An 18,808-nucleotide genomic window follows, 5' to 3' on the forward strand; every position below is an offset into this window, starting at 1 on the left:
CGACAAGATTGAGACAGTTCGCATACAAATAGATGTCATTATTTGCATATATAATGAGTGCAAAAGTATTCATACAAGTGAGATATATTTTGAAAAAAATATCACTTTTACAAAGTAAACACTAAAGCAATTTATTAACGAAGAATAAAATAAATTCGCGATATATAGTCGAAATTTAGCTTCTAAAATGATGAATACTGTTATTTCGCGAAGCTCTTTTGCTCATATCATAGGACAGAATGTAGTCATTGTTAAAAAATTAATTAATGTGTATTTTTACACACAAATAAAGCTTTTTTTCAATAAAAATTTCCGTACAAATACTTTCGCTGTAAATAATTGTAAGAACGTCTGCACAAATAACTTTCTTAAACGGCTTGATTAAGTTTTTAATCGAAGTGCGAAGACTATACATTTATCAAATTTTACCCAATCTACAGTCAGTATAAGTTGAACAAATATATAAAAAATCGGTCACGTGACAGAAACTCGAAAATGCAATCGACCGAGCAGCTGCGACCAGAGCAGCTGGTGGGTCTGGTGGCCCGTTCGGCCGAGGGTACGGCTGCCAAGGGGATGCCGATCAAGGGCCACGAGGATCTCTGGGTGGAGATCCAGGCCAACACCTTTCGAAACTGGGTGAACGAGCATCTGAAGCATGCCGGCGACGTGGGCGGCGGCCCCGTGTTGGACCTTGCCGAGGACTTCCGAGATGGCACGCGTCTCTGCGCCCTCGTCGAGGTGCTGACGAAACGCCGCCTGCCGCGATGGAATCCGCGACCAGCGAATCAGCACCACCACCTGGAGAACGTGTCCACGGCGTTGCAAGCAATCGAGGCTGATGGCGTAAAACTCGTCAATATCGGTAAGCAAGTCACATGCAGTTGATTCCTGTCGGAAGTAGAGTCATTGGAATACAAAGTGAGTGCGATTGTGTTGACCAAAGTTGAATAATTTTAAACATTGAGTGTGTAAAAGTATATGGAATGCTTTCAATCAGCCGGTATTAAAGATCAGCAAATATAAATACACACACCAATTGTATTGTTTAATAGATTTTAAATAATAATTATACATATATATAAGATATTTTTAAATATCTTATATATGGAAAGAACAATTTTGCAAAAACAAAATGTCTAAAAATTTGGCTGGATAATATATTTGAAAATAATTTTATTGGACCATCGAAATAATTGCTTAGAAATCTCAAACATCATGAGCAATGCTGCGGGAAGTCTTGACATTCTAGCAACCAGTTAGATTCCAAAATATCTGAAAGTATATACCTATTATATAACGTGATATAGATTTGAAAATAATTTTGTTTGAACTATCAAAGTAATTACATAGAAATCTCAAATATGATGAGCAATGCTGTAAACAGTTCTGACATGCAAAAGTTTTGCTGCAATCAGCTTGCTACTTGCTAATTAGTTTAACATCTAGCTAAAATTTTAAATACGTAGTAGAACCAATTTTCCATGTATAATAAAATTTATTGCATATTACAATTTGCATTGAACATTAATTAACCCGATTCGCAGTCGGATCGATAAAAAATGTCCAACTTTTTGCCCCTCTTCTGACATTCTGCCTTATTTCGTCACGGTGCAGCGAGGTGCGCGACAAGATTGTGAAGGAATTGCTTCCGTTGCGGCCGTTCGAACCTTCGCATTTTTTTTACGGTTCGTAATATAGGTAAAATACCGTGTTTTATACGGATTGACGAGAATTGCAAGGGTACAGCGAGGCGAAGGCCGTCTATTCGTCCACGGTCGCGCGAAACCGTCAAGGCGTTGCACGCGCTCAACGTCCAATTACGCTCCATAATTGGAACGATGTTATGACTTGCGTTTACAATGTATTCTGAAATATCCAGTTTGCCGTAATTCGCACTGAAACGCGTAGGAATCGATTTAAGGCTTCCGTTGTCCAGATCGTTTTATTACTTTTTAATTATTTTCTATATGGACATAAATGCTCGTAAAAAGGAATTGTGACAACTATACCTTGGGTGATTTCCATTTGATGACACATATCAACATGTTTTATCTTTGTTACTCATTGAATGTCAAGAAAGATAGAAAGATGTTTATGTCGATTTGTGTCGACATGGAAAATCTAAGTCTTTTCTTAAGTCATTTCTCGTATTAGCAACGTTACGCTCGTTTACTCGATGCTTATTTTATCATACGGAAAAGAGAAAAAACTTAGATAAAATTGATTGGGTTTATACCCCAATTGATAAGGCAGGTTTCAGGAAAGAAGAAGATAGAGAGGTATATATTTTTTTACATTGAATCACATTAGTCATAGATTATGTTTCACGCAGCAGCATTGATATTTCAATGACTATATTCTTCGATCTAGATAGCATCTAAATATAAATAATACAATATTGTGCTCCTCGCACTTTTCCGGTTTCTTCGATTTTTTTTATTTTCGTTCGAACGGAAAGTATATTTTTTTGCCACACATATTAACCTAGAGCGATCAAGGAGTGACGTAACTCGATACAGATCTGCGAACAATTTTGTTAGACTATCAAAATAATTACATAGAAAATTCAAACATGATAAATAATGTTGTAAAAAATTTATTCTTAACAACCAGTAAATTCAATAACCAGTTTGAACTTATATAATTATTTTTACAGCTCAAAAATATTTTCAAAATTATTTTCTGTATCTAACTATTAAATTTTTAGATATTCTTTAGGATTAGTTGCTAAAGTTTCAACTTTTTGCAGGATTGCTCATATATGTATATCTGAGATTCCCACGTAATTATTTCGATAGTTCCACGAAATTATTTTTAGAACAATATTTATAAGCTACATTTTTAGATTTTAGCAAAACTGTTCTTTCAGTTCTTTGTAGTATACGAATAATATATACTTATTCGATTGTGTGTGTGTGTGCTCTTCTCCTTCTTCCCGCCTTTATATAGCCTCTATATAATCTCGATATACTGCAACTTGTTCGCCAACAGGAGATATATAATAAGCCACGTGGGTGAAATCCCCGCTTCCCTCGTTTTCATTAACTCTCTCTCTCTCTCTCACCATGGCGTGCCGAGGTGTGGGGAAAAAAAGCGCGCGCGCACGCGTGAGACGCGTTATTAATAATGATATGCAATCAAAGTACTAGGGAGCCGCCGCGACGCATTCCACAAGTAATGAGCAATAGCTGGAAATGCGCGTCTTCCACCTCTCGCGGGAGAAAAAGATATACCTAGGTATATTTATCATATCTTGATCCGTATGCGCTGTTCACGTGCGATTTTTTTTTCTCCGTGCGTAATACTTTCGAAAAAAATAGCTTAAAATATCGTCCGTTCCTGATTGCGCACGTACGAACAAATTACCGCGCAGCGATTCGCATTGAACATAATCTCGCCGCGTTGCCTTCGCAGAGTTTAATTCGACTTCCCTGAATTCTCCTTTCTGAAAATTTTTTATTCCTGCGATTAATCTCACTTTCTCAATTCTCTTTCTCGGACTGTCCGTATCTACATTAAGTACGCTTCGGAATGTAAAACAATTCCAAGCAAAATGTAAGGTCATTATATCGAAATATGACTTCAAATTGATGATTAAAAATCATTTTTCAATTAGTCAAGATTCAGTTTGATTCCAAATGGGGCATTATTATATAGAAAAAACGAGTTTGCCGAAGTATCTAAAAATTTAACTAGATATGCAGACTTGAAAATAATTTTCCTGAACCATCAAAATAATTATGTAGGAAATTCAAGCATGATGAGTAATGCTGCAAAAAGTTTTGACATTCCAGCTATCAATTAGATCGGTTTCTACATAATATAATTATCTTGATAGTTCAACATAATATATTTTTAAATTTGTATGTAGTTAAATTTTAAAATACTTCAGCAAAATCGTTCTTTCTGCAACGATTTAATAATTTACATATAGATACTTGACGATTAAAGTCATTACGGGTTAATTGCGTTTTTATTTTCAACAATAGAATTACGCGACTTCCACTATCGAGAGATCGTAGAATGCGAAAACGCGAGTTTCGAAAGGATGATTTTCCTACTCGGAAGTATCGGCAGCGATCCGGGCCATTACCTGCCACACGCCACGGCGAGTAATGCGTTTTCTTCGGTCCACAGTGTAACAATAAAAAAGCGCACAGTGCCGGTATGCCTATGAGTCAGCACACGACGATGGGAGACGTAATCGTTTTGAATATGCGGGTCATCGTTGAGCAAGCTGTCTGTCTTCTAGCGACGCCCGCGCGGAGGTCTGCATTTCTGCAGCGGTGCTTTTAATCTCGTGCATGACGCCGCGAAACACGACACCATCCAAGTCGTATAGCCGAAGATGCTTCGTCGTTAATCCTCGATAATTCTCCGCCGATGAGATCCTTTTTATCAAAAACGTATTAAGTACCGAACGTGTAGCCGGGATTTTTCATTAAATTTTAACTTTTCACCAGCCAAGTTGGACTTCAAAAACACAGTCGACATCTCGATTGTGAATTCTAATAAATTTAAATTTATGGAAAACATAAAGTATAATACAATCCGACTTTTGTGATAGTAAAAACTCGAATCGTTACAGCTTTTATAAGTGTGCAAAGTTTTATTTATTATGAAGAACATTATAAAAATCTGTACTAAAGTTTAAAGATTCAGGTTGACGAAAGGTGCAAAATTCGACATGGTAGACAGAGGGTTATACAGCAAGATCATTCCAATTGCAGCAAACTTCTATTAAAGATTCGGGCTAAAATCTGAAAACTTGCACGTTGCTGCGATTTGCAGCGTATTGTTTTCGCATGTTACACCGATTTTTCATTTCCGTCATACCTTGCAAACCAGAGATTTGCTTTCAAGATCGTTGCCTCGGCTGTGTCACGGTGCCGGTGTCTACGAAGCCGCGAAAAACTGCAGCATCGTCGTCATCGTCATCGTCGTTATTGTCATGTGTATTACACGGAAACTGTTATCGTATGATTCAGTTCGCGATAGTCGATATCGTGAGACCGAGATAAGAGCTCTTTTATCTCGCCTATTTATCTCGCACTTATAGAAAGATGCACATCGAATCGAAATGACACACAGCGAATGCGAGCATTAAGTTATTTATTTTATCGTGTACCTATATTAAGAAAAATGTTCTTATTAAATTAACAAAAATGCTCAACACAAGAATGACATTTTGATGAGATCAAATAGAATTTTCGATTATTATAATTAAAAATTCTGTTTGATTTCATCAAAATGCTATTTTTTTTTGGACTTTTATTGATAAAAATGAATTTGAATTTTCTACATATTATAATTATTTTGATGGTCTAACAAAATTATTTTCAAATCTGTATCTACAAAATCAGTTTTTCCGTGTAGAATCACAGATTCGCAAAGAGATTAAGAATTTCTAATTTCATAGATTTTTAAAATTAAAAAACCTTAAAGAGATTTTCGTAAAATCCGTGGATATTCCACGTGTGAGATCCATCAGGTTTAATATAAACATCAATTAACGTAAATTATAATTACAGAAAATTAAATTCTCAAACTTATTCACCAAAGTTATCGTAAATCTTTCTTCTGCAATTACGACGAATGATGGCCGCGTGAACATGCATGCACGCGTGCCTCCTTTTTTTCTCACCGTTTCTCCCTTTCTCTCTTACGCGGTTCCCCGAATTAAATCGTTTCTTGCGCTGGCCAGACTGCTCTTTCCAGATAGAGGCGAAGAAATTCAGGCCAACAATAAATTAAATTGATTTTCTACCACTTGACGGTTTTGCCGCTTCGGCATTGTGCACACTGCATAAATCCCGCTAAAGCTGATTTCCCTCGGGCTTCCAGGTAACGTGGACATCGTGAACGGCAATCTGAAGCTGATCCTGGGCCTGATATGGTCGCTGATCGTGCGGTATCAAATAGGCAAGTCCAAGTTCCCGCCGAGGAAACTCATGCTCGCATGGCTCAAGGTCAGTATATGCGATATAATTGCTTCGCGAGCGCGACCTCGACTCGCATCGCGCGGCCGTAAACCAAATGCAGAAGCTATTACTTTACCTCGAGCTCGATCCTTTCCGACGGGTCTAGATATATCGCGTTACGCGAGAACGTGTTTCCGTTACGAAAGAGTTCACAGACGCTGTTTGCATATGCTCACATATTTGCATGTGATATTAATATTTAATATATATGTACCATACATACGTATGTATGCGTGCGCATTGTAATTTATACGCGCACGCATTTATACAATTGACCCTTGGATACCTCGCGTATCGCGATCGTCGTATTTAATTGCTCGTTAATAACCGTGAATGGATAATCTCTAAACGGCAGCGTAATTTCTAAGAGGGACTCTGTTTTCAGGCCGTTTTGCCGGAATGCCGAGTCAATAATTTCACGACCGACTGGAACTCCGGCGTGTATCTAAGCGCACTTTTGGATTATTGCAAGCCCGGCCTGTTTCCTCATTGGCGCCAGCTCGATCCGAACGACAGGTAAAATAAATAAATGGCTTATAAAAGTGAACCGAAAGGTATGCGTTAAGGATTGGAATTATCGTTGTCGTAAAAGTATAATATCATACTGTCAATTTTATTATTGCTCGTTATTTTAATATTAATTTACTTTCATTTGCAGTGTTTACAACTGTCGCAAGGCCATGGAGATATCGAAGCGTGAGTTCGACATCCCCATGGTGCTAGAGCCGGATTATCTGGCGTCACCTTACCTGGACGAACTCTCAGGGATGACCTACTTATCGTACTTTATGAAGGAAGGCTCGCCAGGCTTCCACGCAACGCTACGATGGGTCAATTCGCAATTATCACACACCTCAATACGGAACTTCACGGTGGGTGGAGACGAGGCGTCCCGGTAACAGTACCTCGGTATAACATCTCACAGTGATATTCAATTATACTTCTTTCACAGACGGACTGGAACGACGGTCGAGCACTGTGCGGAATCGTCAGAAATCTGGGCGGCCCGGCGCCATCCTATGAGAAACTCAACACCGACTCTTCCGCGTGGGAACATAATTTACAAATGGGTAAGAACTTCAAAAATTGGTTTTCCAATATTTTACTCATAAGAATCGTTTTATAAATTTATTGCATGCTTCCGTGAAGAAATGATATATTCTGATATAAACTTTACATTATTTGATTATATCAGAAAATATATTTATCAGTAATTACATTTGGACATGTAAATTGTGTGTGAATGTACATTGTTGATGACAAGTTATCTAGAGAGTGTTGAAAAAAAATTATTAAAAATTAAATAAATTCTAAGAATATTTTTAATGTAAAATTTATTAGCAAAGTATTTATTAGCATGTAAAATTTTATTAGCAAAAAACTGAAATTATTCTAATATTTGTGCATGATTAAAAGAATACATAATTATTTTAGAATAACTTGTTTATCAAAATAACGCATTGCATATTGTTTCTTTAATTTAATAAATGAATAATTTGTGAAGATAGAACTGTGGCTGTGTGTGTGTGTCGACAAAAATATAAGAAATATGTACATTAAATATAAACTATGAAAAAAATTGTCTGGTATGTCTATTTATACTACGCAAATACATTCATAAAAAAAAGGCGAAAATTCTTTAATAAACTTTTACTGTAACTAATCAAACGACGCGTTCTCTGTAAGGTATCGACGGCGGCAAGAAGTTGGGCGTGGAGCCGATCTTGAAAGCGAAGGACATGGCTGATCAGAATGTAGAGCATTTAGGCGTGATGGCATACGCAGCATACTTTCAGTGGGTGAAGCCTCGCCCTCAAGCAAGTCAACAGATTGCCGTACACATCGACAGCACATCCGCCCGAGTGCAACAACCGGTTGGTTAAGTCATTGTTTGCTAATTACATCTTCGCGCCGAAACTAGTCAGCGTTGACGAATTTTCACCACCGCAATTCCTTCCACGGTCTTTGTCCAAGATATCCCTCTGTTCGCACCCAACAAAATACTCTTAGACCTCTTTAGTTACTTTGACGATAAACAAATTATATGCAATGTGATCGCAGGCACATTTCAAGTTGGAGATGCTCACCAAAGATGTAAACGTGCGAGAAGTGCGCGGCGAAATCATCAGTCCCAGCGGACGCGTGGAGTGCAGGCTCACGTGGAACGGAGTCCACGGCAAAGGTACTTTCGTACCTACGGAAGTGGGCATGCACAAGGTTCGTTAAAGAGATAATGTAACTATAAAATATCGTAATTTTGAAAGAGAAAAATCCTTGTTTAATCACACAATTTGCAGACACTTAATTTTCGTATCTGAATTTTTTTTATTAAAGAAAATTCTCTTCGGAAATTGCAAACAAAAAAATACAAAAATTAAATAATTAAAACAAATTAAAAAAGAGGAAAAAGCTCTCGAAATATTCTCGAAAATATGAAAAAAAGTAAAAAGTAAAAACGAGAACTAATGAGTGTCAATGTAGTAATTGGAGCGCTAATTGACTTGAGTAAAAATGATCTTTATTCACAACACTTAGTTATAAACATTAATTAATAGTGAGTACTGTAAATGAAGACCATTTTTACCTAAGTAATTAACGCTCCAATTACCGTGTCTATACACTCTCATTAACCCTCGTTCTTATGTTTTATGTTTTTAAATAGTTTTTACTTGCATAATTTTCTTTTCTTTTAAAAAAAAAACATGGGAAATATTAAATAATGCATATTTTCTATATTTTTAAATTCATCTCTCATTTTTCAGCTGATGGTATATAACGATGGCGAGCTGGTGAACGGATGTCCTTATTACTTTAGGGTGTTGCCACCGCTAACGAAAATCAAATCCCCGGGCATGGATCCTTGCGCTATAGGATCTATCGTCGAGGTTCTAGTCAACAGTTACGGTACGTGCTTTCGGCGATACGAAAGAATTCACTTTTGGTGAACAACATCAGAATATTGAAATTCTGTATTTAGGAACTAGTCATGACGGTATCGACGTGACCGCGTGGTCTCCGACCGGAAGATCGCTACCGTGCCCCGTTAAGGAAAAGGATGGTGTACACACGGCGACCTTTCAACCTGATGAGACGGGAGAATGGAGTATCGCGATAACGCATAAGGGAAATCATATACAAGGCGGTCCTTTTACTTGCTTCGTTTTCGATCCTAATGGAATCAAGGTAAAACGCATTAATGTTATTTGTAAATAAAAATGCTTTTATACTCTATATCCTCCAATTTGTTCGTCTGGCACGCAGTTGATGTAATCAACTTATAATTAATAATTTATAAGCAGAACCAGTTTATCATGTTACTATTATTTATGAAAATATACTTTCATATTTATGATAGTTATACTTTCTAATATTTTGCGATTGGAATTCGTAAAGTAAAATTAATTACGTTAAAATTTTACATAAAAAGTTTCTAATTTCATGTAAAAATTCTCTTCAGTATATCTTAAACATAGCAAATAAATATCTATATATGTATCTATATTATGTACATATATAAAATCATAGTTTATATTTTTTAAACATATTGTAATTACACTGCGAATTCAAGTGTGTAAAAAATGACTTTCCTATGTAAAAATAAAAGGCTTTCTACAGTAAGCCATTACTTAAGCTTTTTAAGTCTTAAGTCGTAAAAATTTAGACTAATCACGATCGATGTGAGAAGAATAATTGACTATAATTTTCTTACGATTTAAAACTTAAGCTTAGATAATGTCTTAGAACTTAGGCAATGTCTTGTTGTAGAAAACCTGTAACACATTACTGTACGTACAAAAATGGATTTACATATTTAAATGTATAATATAGTGTCATTTTTACACGGAAAGCTAATAATCATATATTGTAACCATTTATACTTGGATTTGCAGTGTAATTTCCATTTTTATTACAATTATTAGAATAATTTGGAAATAATTTAATGAATGTTTACGCACAAAAAGAATAATTTTATTGAAATAAAATCTATAAAAATCAGTTAAAGATCTGAAAATAATTTTGCTAAGCTATTAAAATAATTATATAGAACATTTATATAGAAACATAATAATAATGATTGTAAAAATTTTTAATATTTTAATAACCAATTTAAATATATTCTATATAATTATTTTGATAGTCTAGTAAAATTATTTTAAGATATGTTTGGTTAATTTTGTAAATATACTTCAGCAAAACTGTTCTTTGTCCACAAAAATTAGCTACAAAATTATCTAATCACAGCTCTTGGACACGGACGGCGCCATGCCCGGACAACCTTTTTCATTCATCATCGACGCTCGGGGAACCGGCGGACTCGGTGATGTCATTATTGACATCGTCCACGATAAGCAATCGGTATCCTACAGAATAGAGGATTTCGGTCACATGCAGTACCGAGTGTCCTTCGTGCCTAGTGACGACGGCAAGTATCGTGTGTACATCTATTTTAACGGCTCAGACGTGCGTGGTTCGCCATTCTCCATACGCGTGGGAACGCAGAAGGGATCCCGCAGGTCGAAGGAGTCCACGTCCAGTCTAGAGCGGTCCAAAGTGTCGTCTTTAGAGCGACGAATGAATGGACTGAATGTGTCCGCAACGGAACAGAACAGTCCAACCCAGAAGATGTACACCTCAACCGCGTACAAGTCCATCAGTCCGACGCAACGCGGTTACTCGCCCATCCATCAGACTAGTCCGACATACAAAATGTCTAGCAACTACGTCACCGAGAACTCAGCGACCTATCACAGCACCAACTCGTTGAATCGCACTCGCTCGCCGAATCATATCAACCATAGCCCAGTGCAGAGGAACATGAACAGTCCATCGATGTTGAAGGAGACGAAGGAGATTTACAGCAGTAGTACGTACAACCATCGCTCGAGATCGCCGAATGTACAGAGTCCCAGCTTCATTAAAGAGTCTAAGGATATTTATTCATCCAGTACACTCAACAGATCACGATCGCCGGACATGAGCCCAACCGCTCACATCATTAAAGAATCAAGGGACATCTACAATTCGGGATCTCTGAAGAGATCGCGTTCGCCGACCCGCAGTCCAATGACATACAGCGCCACGCAGAGTCCTGTGAACCGCAGTTTCAGTCCACGGACCGGCGACAAAGACGCGTCCTTCAACAGACGAGGATCCTCGGACAACGGCATCATCGACACCAGTAGCAATGTGCGGGTATCCTCAATGGTGGGTAGCTCTTCGAGACGCGATTCCTGGGACGCTATCGCCAAGACGAAGTCGCTGCTATCATACGGCAGTCTCGAATCCCTGGCGAATCTGACGAACAACTCGCCAACCGCGGAAAACCGCGGCAGTAGCCCGAACGATAGTTTCCTGAATAACAACTATAAGAACGCGCAGAGCTACTCCGCCAAGAATGTGTCATCGCATTCCGCAACGACAAGCTACTCAGCTGTGCAGAAGTCATCGAGTCCTGATTACGGCGTGAATCCGAGGTACGACAATCAGACGACCGCTCGCACGCACGGCATTCTGAAGAATAAGAACAACAATTACTACGGCAAGATCGCGGATACAACGGACGGTACCACGACTCATGACAGGTACCTGAACAATGGCGGTGCTGTCTACGTTTCCGCGTCATCTGGCAAGAGTGGCACGATCGTGGCGACCGGAAGCGCACTGGAAACGCTGCCGGTGCACCGGCCGACCACTTTCAACGTCACTGGCGTAGATCTCAATAAGGTGTCCGTCACCGTTACCGGTAAATCCCGTTGCGACTTTCGACGTTAACGCTGCGTGTCGCGAATACATGATAAAATATATCTTTATACTTCCTCCAGGTCCCAATGGCAAGACCGTACCGATACAGAAATCGAAGCTGCGTGGCTTGACGTACACCATCACCGCCGAAGAGGTCGGCGAACACGTCATCCAAATTCTGATGAACGGCCAGCATATTAAGGGATCACCCTTCAGGTTCGTTCAATGGCGGAAACAATAGTGTCATCTCAAAATTTAATTAGGCGTTATTTTTTTAATAATATTAAATTACTTTTTATGTTTATTACATGACCGAAAAAAAGATAATTTTTGAAGCCTAAAAGACTATAAAATTAAAAATTAAACTTGAAAAATTACAAATTCGAGGATGTCTATATTAAATGCTCGTAAGGATTAAAAAATAGAAATATAGCTAAATTATTCATAAAACAAATTATTTGTATAAATTTGTGAAGAAGGAATTTATGAAATTGAGAACTTGGAGAATTGTAAATTGGGAATGTCTCTCTCTAAATTCTCGTCAGGATTAAAATTTTTCTATTAAGAATTTAAGAGAATTCTTAAATAATAATATTCTCAAACAAATTGTTTATATTAGATCGCAGGCATATAATGCCCGAGCTATTCAAGTTGGGAAGATCCCGAACGGAGTGGTGAACCAGCCGGTAGAATTTGAAAGTACGTATCTGCGATTGTAAAATCGCGAAACCGCACAAGTGCGTCTCCGATAATAAAAGATGGTTTTGTTTGTCAGTCGATGGATCGAGAGCCGGCTCGGGAAACTTGGAAATCCTCGTAAACGGGGGACACGTCACGAGTTTTGTGAGAGCGCTAGGTAGTCAACGTTTCTTGGCATCGTTTGTGCCGCATGAAGCAGTTACACATCTGGTCGAAATGACGTTCAATGGAGAAGTCATCCCTGGTAAGTTACTTTATCATTACGTCTCAAAGTCTCTTAACAAACGCTTAATAAAATTCACAAACGTTTATCTTATATTTTTTTAATTGAATCGACATTTTTGGGATTTTTCTACTCAAATATTTAACAGTTTTTTTAATAATAATTTTTTCACATTCAATAACAGTTACTGGATCTAAAAAAATCTTATTAGAAAAACATTGTTTTAAATTTTTTAATCTATAAATGATTACACTCCAATCCAAACAATTTGGTATATTTTTTAACAATTGACATTTTTTAAATTATTTAATTTTAAATTATTATTTAGTCAATTTCTTTAATATGTTTTTTTTAAAATAATAATTCTTTAGTTTTATTAATGACTGTTGTTGAACCTAGAGAATTATTATTAAAAATATAGGCTGTTATGGACATTTAATACTCATTTCAAAAATGTTTAATTAAAAAAAAATATTTTCAAATTTTGAACCTAGAGTGGAATACATGATCTCAAATTTCGCATTAATGCGAAAATAAATCTTTTTAATAGTTAAAGCACCACATTAAAGCACAAACATTTATTCCGTTTCATTAACGTAATGTTAAATGCTATTTTGTATCCGGTATTTCGTACGCCATCTTCGTCGTAAATATCTTAATTTTCACGATGCGGTTTTTAGCGCGCCTTTCTTTTGTCAAATTCCGACGCGGCGGCCTCGGCGCTTCTCCGCTAGAATAAATTCTTACTGCGTACGTACGAATGAACGTACGCACGCACGTGTGCATGCGTGTGTACCTGCACGTGCACGGGCACATGTATCACCTGGAATGCGCGATAGTCTTTGCCGTCGCCATTAAGAAAGCTGGAATGCAACGTTGAAATGTTGTTTAAAAGTATGCGTCGCGCAAACGATGATTTGAACCTCGGAGCGATTCATCGAAAGTTGATGTGTACGCAAATTAGAATTAATACGTAATGATTATCCTCAGTCGAATTAATATTCAACGTTTCGCAAGATGATTCATGAGATGAAAATTTTTGAGACCAAGATATTTTATATCGGGAATTTATTTACTTTCACACAATTTATTAAACTTTAAATAAAATCGTATAAATAAAATATTAAAAACGTTACAATTTTTTATATTAAACATATAGTTCCTAATATTTTTAATAGTAGTAATATTCAATTATACAAAGTATACAAAACTTGTATTTTTTTTACAAAATTGTCTTTAATTATAATAATATTTCTTATGTAATTACTGAGAAAAACCTGGTTAAAAATGAATGAATCAGAAAATTTTTATTATATTAATTAGAATTTCAGTTATCTTAAAAACAATTGAAGTAGATTTAACCAGAAAATTTTGTTTTATCCGTTTTCAATGAGAATTCCAATTAATCCAACATTTTCTCATTATCAGTGATACATTCGAAGGTATTGAAAATATTTCTTAGTGAAAGTAATTTATTTTTTACAGCCTATCGTATACATATATTAATGTTATTATTCTATACTTTACACTATACACTGAAAAGATAAATTATTAATAACATAATTCTAATTAAAAATAATCTTATTAATTCAATAACACTATAATTAATGAAACAAATAAATTATGCTCTTGTTTTAATGAAATGATATTTATTTCATTAATGCTGTTATTGAATTAACAAATTTTTTTCAATGAAAAGAATGTTGTTAATAAAACATTACTTTTTTCTGTGTAATATTACCAAACAATATTACTTGACTTATATTATTCAATCGATATATTACCATTTTTTATTCGTATTTGTAAAGAAATGAGGAACGTGCACTTATGCAGTGTTAACTTTAAAATGTTAGCTTAGGGAAGTGTTACGTACATTCGATAAATAGCACACCATTGGCACAAATCCACCTTGAGTTCCGTCATGCTTCGCCACATCAACTATAAGTAATACTTCTGTTCTCTCATGCCCGCGAGCGCAATTCACAATGTAGTTGCTCGCGGCGGCGGCGGTCTTATCGTGGAAATCATTCACTGTCCGCCGCAGAACACGTTATATTTCTTATGACCTTTAGCTATATCACTATCAGCCCTGGTAAAGTTATTCCCGACTCGATTTCCAATGGCTCGAAAAGTGTTGTAACTTCCGGCATTTCCCTCCCGCGTGTTCTCGTCTTCACGCTCCGTGCAAACTTTTAAAGACAGTCTTTGCAATCTGCAAATAACGACGGTTTGCAAAATCTCTGCGTTATCTTGCCTAATGTGCGCGCACTGAAGCAACATTACGGCCCATGCAGAACGCAATTTCCTCCCTTGGTGAGCGAAAAATTTCTTCGCACTATCATTCTCAGCACGAGGTTTTTAGTCAAAAATTAGGATCTAATTACTGTTATAGGATCTAAAATTACTGTGCCTGAACGCGCGAATTTTGGACAACTCAATTTAAATTATTATAGATAGTTTAAATCTTTCACAGTGTAGTTACTTTAAACTCTTCTCGTCTATAAAAACTATTGTAATCTCGATATTCTGGTATTAGAATATTTGTCTTGAAATGGTCTCAGAAATCTGTTATTAACAGGTGTCACACAAATTCAAAATCTACACCCTACATAAAGTACAGCAATGATATTTTTTTTAACAGTTAGTGTTAAAATAACAGTGACGAAGAATTTGCGGCATTTCATAAATCTCGTGACCTTGTTAGAAACCAAGTTAAAGACTCAAGTCGAAGTGTTATCTTCTTTTCGAGGCCTAATTTGATTTCTCCACGAGGGAGAGGGTTTTCTCTTCTCCCGTGAAGTTTCTCGAACGCATGTAATTACTCTGACTCTTCCATAATAAGTGCCGCCGAGTGTTCCTCGGCACTTATCGTCAAGGAGACACACGGAGCGATCGAGTTCATCCGCGTCTCAGGCATGCCAGGCAAGCGTGTCTCTAAGTCAGCGGGTCATCGGGCAGGTCGTTGACTTGCGATTTCACGCATTCACGTGACGTTCCACTGACCCATATCCGACGTCATCGGTTCTCCTTGACTCCCTGAATCTTTTTTTTTCCGCCACTACTTCGCCGTCATAATGCGCGAGGCCATGATCAGTGCGGAATGACGAGTTCGTCTCGCCGTTTAAGTAACGCTACTGCATACCTTTGTAGTAAAAGTCTCACAGAAAGCATCCATAGCGATCGTAAAAACGTAAAGAAATATTCTGCTGCGATATACAGATAAAATAACACGAATATCTAGGAAGTGTTCTAATTGTTTTATTAATAAGAAATTGGCCTACCATTTTGGTCTTTTATGCATATTATTTTTGTTGTAATAAAATTCATTAGATATATTATTAAATATTAAAGGAAACAATGGCAACTCAATTCCTTAAGTTAAATAATATTTTGTTAATTTTAATTTCTGCACTTGTAAAAATATAAATCAATCCATTTCTGTAGTTTTTTTTTATAATTTCTAAGTATAACACGTTCATATTAATGTAGAGGTTTAGTAAATAATATACTAAATTTGAGTCTAATTTAATACATTTTTTCTTGAGTTAAATTGTTTAACTCCATTGTTTTAAATTGAATTAACGACATATCGAATAGGAGTAGCGGCGACTTACAGAAATGATTAAAAATAATTCAAATTGAGTATAATTTGATATAACGTTATAAATTTAACAGTGAATGCCTTGAATAGTCACCAATATACTATTTTAGTATTCTTTTAATAGTTTATCTTTCAATTGCTTAAGAAATATTAGAAGAGAAAATCTATTTCTCTCTCTGCTTTTTAAAGCTGCTTAGAACTCGATGATATTTAAATTAGACGATTACACTGACCAGAAAGAATATCAAAGTTTTGCAAAATTTTGGAAAATAGAGTGAGAAATAAAGTCTCTCTTCCAATATTACTTATAAAGGAAATATATTCTGCTGAAAGAACAGAACACACTCCATTATTATGATTATTCAAACATTGTATGATTATTCCGACAAAAATAAAATTTATATTAAAGCTGGGCAAATAGCGAATTGACCTCGATTAGTAATACAAGCATACTGCGTGTCTCCCAGGTGTTCGTATTATTATCCGTCTTCTGTTTATTCGATTTTTCATTCGACAAAAATATTTATATCTGAATCCATAATGTTTAGATCCACAGATACTTAAATCAAGAAGTTTTTAAAATATTTTGAGTCCTCGATTCAAAATACATTACAATTTTAATTACGTTTCATTCGATGTATTTAATTCAAAATTGACATCATTGGAGAGAGGAAACGTTCTGAAAGTGAAATTGTTGCCCATAGACAGACCCGAGGCTGTAGCTTCGCTGCGCCACTGCACGTGCATGAATAATATTATTTAGATACCATATACAGTGCACTCCAATGCGATTACGTATTTACGCAAACGCACCCGGTAGCTGTTATTATCTACCCTTTTCCGTATATATCGCATCACCGACGACAGAAAAGCAACGTAAATACTTTTCCATTGTATTTTTCCATCAATTTTTAAACCACGCGTATTTCCGTGACATAAATTATTTCTCTTTTTTAATTATAAAACGGTTAATTACTACTTTGTATTAATTTCGATCAAACGTTCGATTAATATAACCAAAATCAACTAACGTTAATTAGTTATATATACATTAATCGAATATTTTATAGAAATGATTTCGACACACTTTTAGTAACTGTCCTCAAGGATATCCTTTAATTATTATTATACGAGACTTCTTTCACTGCGTATGCATCACATGGAGATCGCTACAAAGTATCGAATGTCGGATATTGTTGCGTAATCGGACCCCATATACTAGTGCATTCCTCCGATCGATATTTTGCTCGCATCCGCTATGGAAATCACGCCTGGAATATGAGCGCATAACGAATACCGCATACGATCGTAGGTGTGGCGATACGAAGTACCAACTGTGTCAGCGTGCGGACGTATTTGGTTACGAATGAGGATACTCACAGACGCATTGCCTACGTAAACGCAAACACAATTCACCACGTGGTCGTACCTTGCGACACCGTCTCGCGGAGATTCCCATATTAATCCTATCAATTCTAATTCTACAAAACTAAGATTGCTAGGTGCATACAACACAAAATTATAATCAAATTGATAAATCAAAGTCTACGAGCCTAGCCGAATGTTTATTACTAAATTTTAAACAAAAGACAATTTAAAGGCGACGTTTTAATCAGGACAATATTGATATTTTAATAACATGGTTAAAAGTCGCGTTGTTTAAGTTGTACTTCATTTAAAATTGAGCAATAAACAGCTAATTAAATTCGTATTTATTGATTTGTTAATTTATTAATTTAATTTTTATCTATTTAAGTCTTGTTTTGGCTTGTCTTTTTTTATAAAATTATAAGATCAAGATGACATCAAGTAAAAGTCTTAGGAAAAATCGTAATTTGATTTTGTCATGAAATCTTAACATGATAATGATTTTTAAGTTAAGTAAAAGAAATCATTAAAGATTACTATTATTATGTCAAGAATTCATAAAATCATCGTCAAAAATATATCGAATAATATCATCCTTCAGTTCTACTTATTAAGCTACGTTAACTCGCGAAATCCCGCAATTATTTTCGCGCATGACGAACATACGAAATTTGGAGAAGTCTGATGGAACTGAGGGGAAAACAAAATGCGAAGCGAAACGGTAATTTTTGCGAGAGAAATTAGATAATGCAGAGGTAAATTGCAGCAACGGAATTACTCATCGAGAAAACCGCCTCGGAGTCGTTATTTCTCCGCGCCGCGCCGTTCGCGTTCCGCGCGGGACTCTTTATTCGGTTCTGCTTCCTTTCGCGTAATCATACAGCGGAATGAACACACGCAGACCGTTATCATCGATCGACGGAAGAAATGCACATGCAGCTCTTTTCCGTTCGTGACACCCCACGGAGGTGTGCGACTACTTTGCCTACCGACGACACGTGGAATGCGTTCTCCTCTTAGCACAACGAAGCCAGGGAAGTTATCGCCTGATCTCCCGGTCTTGCATAACTCTTTCCCGACATTAACTTTTTTTTCTGAAACCATCGTCAGGAGTGATTATCTTTGTCGAGCACATTATGGAGTCATGCGATTCGGATCAACCGCAAGTGGAACATGCGAGGTCACGATTAA

At 36.4% G+C, this 18,808-nt stretch overlaps 1 protein-coding gene across 1 annotated transcript in view; it reads left to right on the plus strand.

The window, feature by feature from the left end:
- The first annotated feature begins 495 nt into the window (after nt 1-495).
- jbug (filamin-type immunoglobulin domains fbug) overlaps nt 496-18,808 on the plus strand; it is a 45,339-nt gene continuing 27,026 nt past the window's right edge. The window contains exons 1-13 of the mRNA XM_018549776.1: nt 496-865; nt 5,848-5,972; nt 6,370-6,500; nt 6,643-6,856; nt 6,937-7,054; nt 7,671-7,858; nt 8,046-8,201; nt 8,747-8,888; nt 8,962-9,167; nt 10,227-11,727; nt 11,807-11,942; nt 12,346-12,425; nt 12,502-12,669. Coding sequence (XP_018405278.1) covers nt 496-865; nt 5,848-5,972; nt 6,370-6,500; nt 6,643-6,856; nt 6,937-7,054; nt 7,671-7,858; nt 8,046-8,201; nt 8,747-8,888; nt 8,962-9,167; nt 10,227-11,727; nt 11,807-11,942; nt 12,346-12,425; nt 12,502-12,669 — 3,535 coding nt within the window. The remainder of the gene's footprint in view (nt 866-5,847; nt 5,973-6,369; nt 6,501-6,642; nt 6,857-6,936; nt 7,055-7,670; nt 7,859-8,045; nt 8,202-8,746; nt 8,889-8,961; nt 9,168-10,226; nt 11,728-11,806; nt 11,943-12,345; nt 12,426-12,501; nt 12,670-18,808) is intronic.

Source organism: Cyphomyrmex costatus, unplaced genomic scaffold, assembly GCF_001594065.2.
Source record: "Cyphomyrmex costatus isolate MS0001 unplaced genomic scaffold, Ccosl1.0 scaffold882, whole genome shotgun sequence".
Lineage (NCBI taxonomy): Eukaryota > Metazoa > Arthropoda > Insecta > Hymenoptera > Formicidae > Cyphomyrmex > Cyphomyrmex costatus.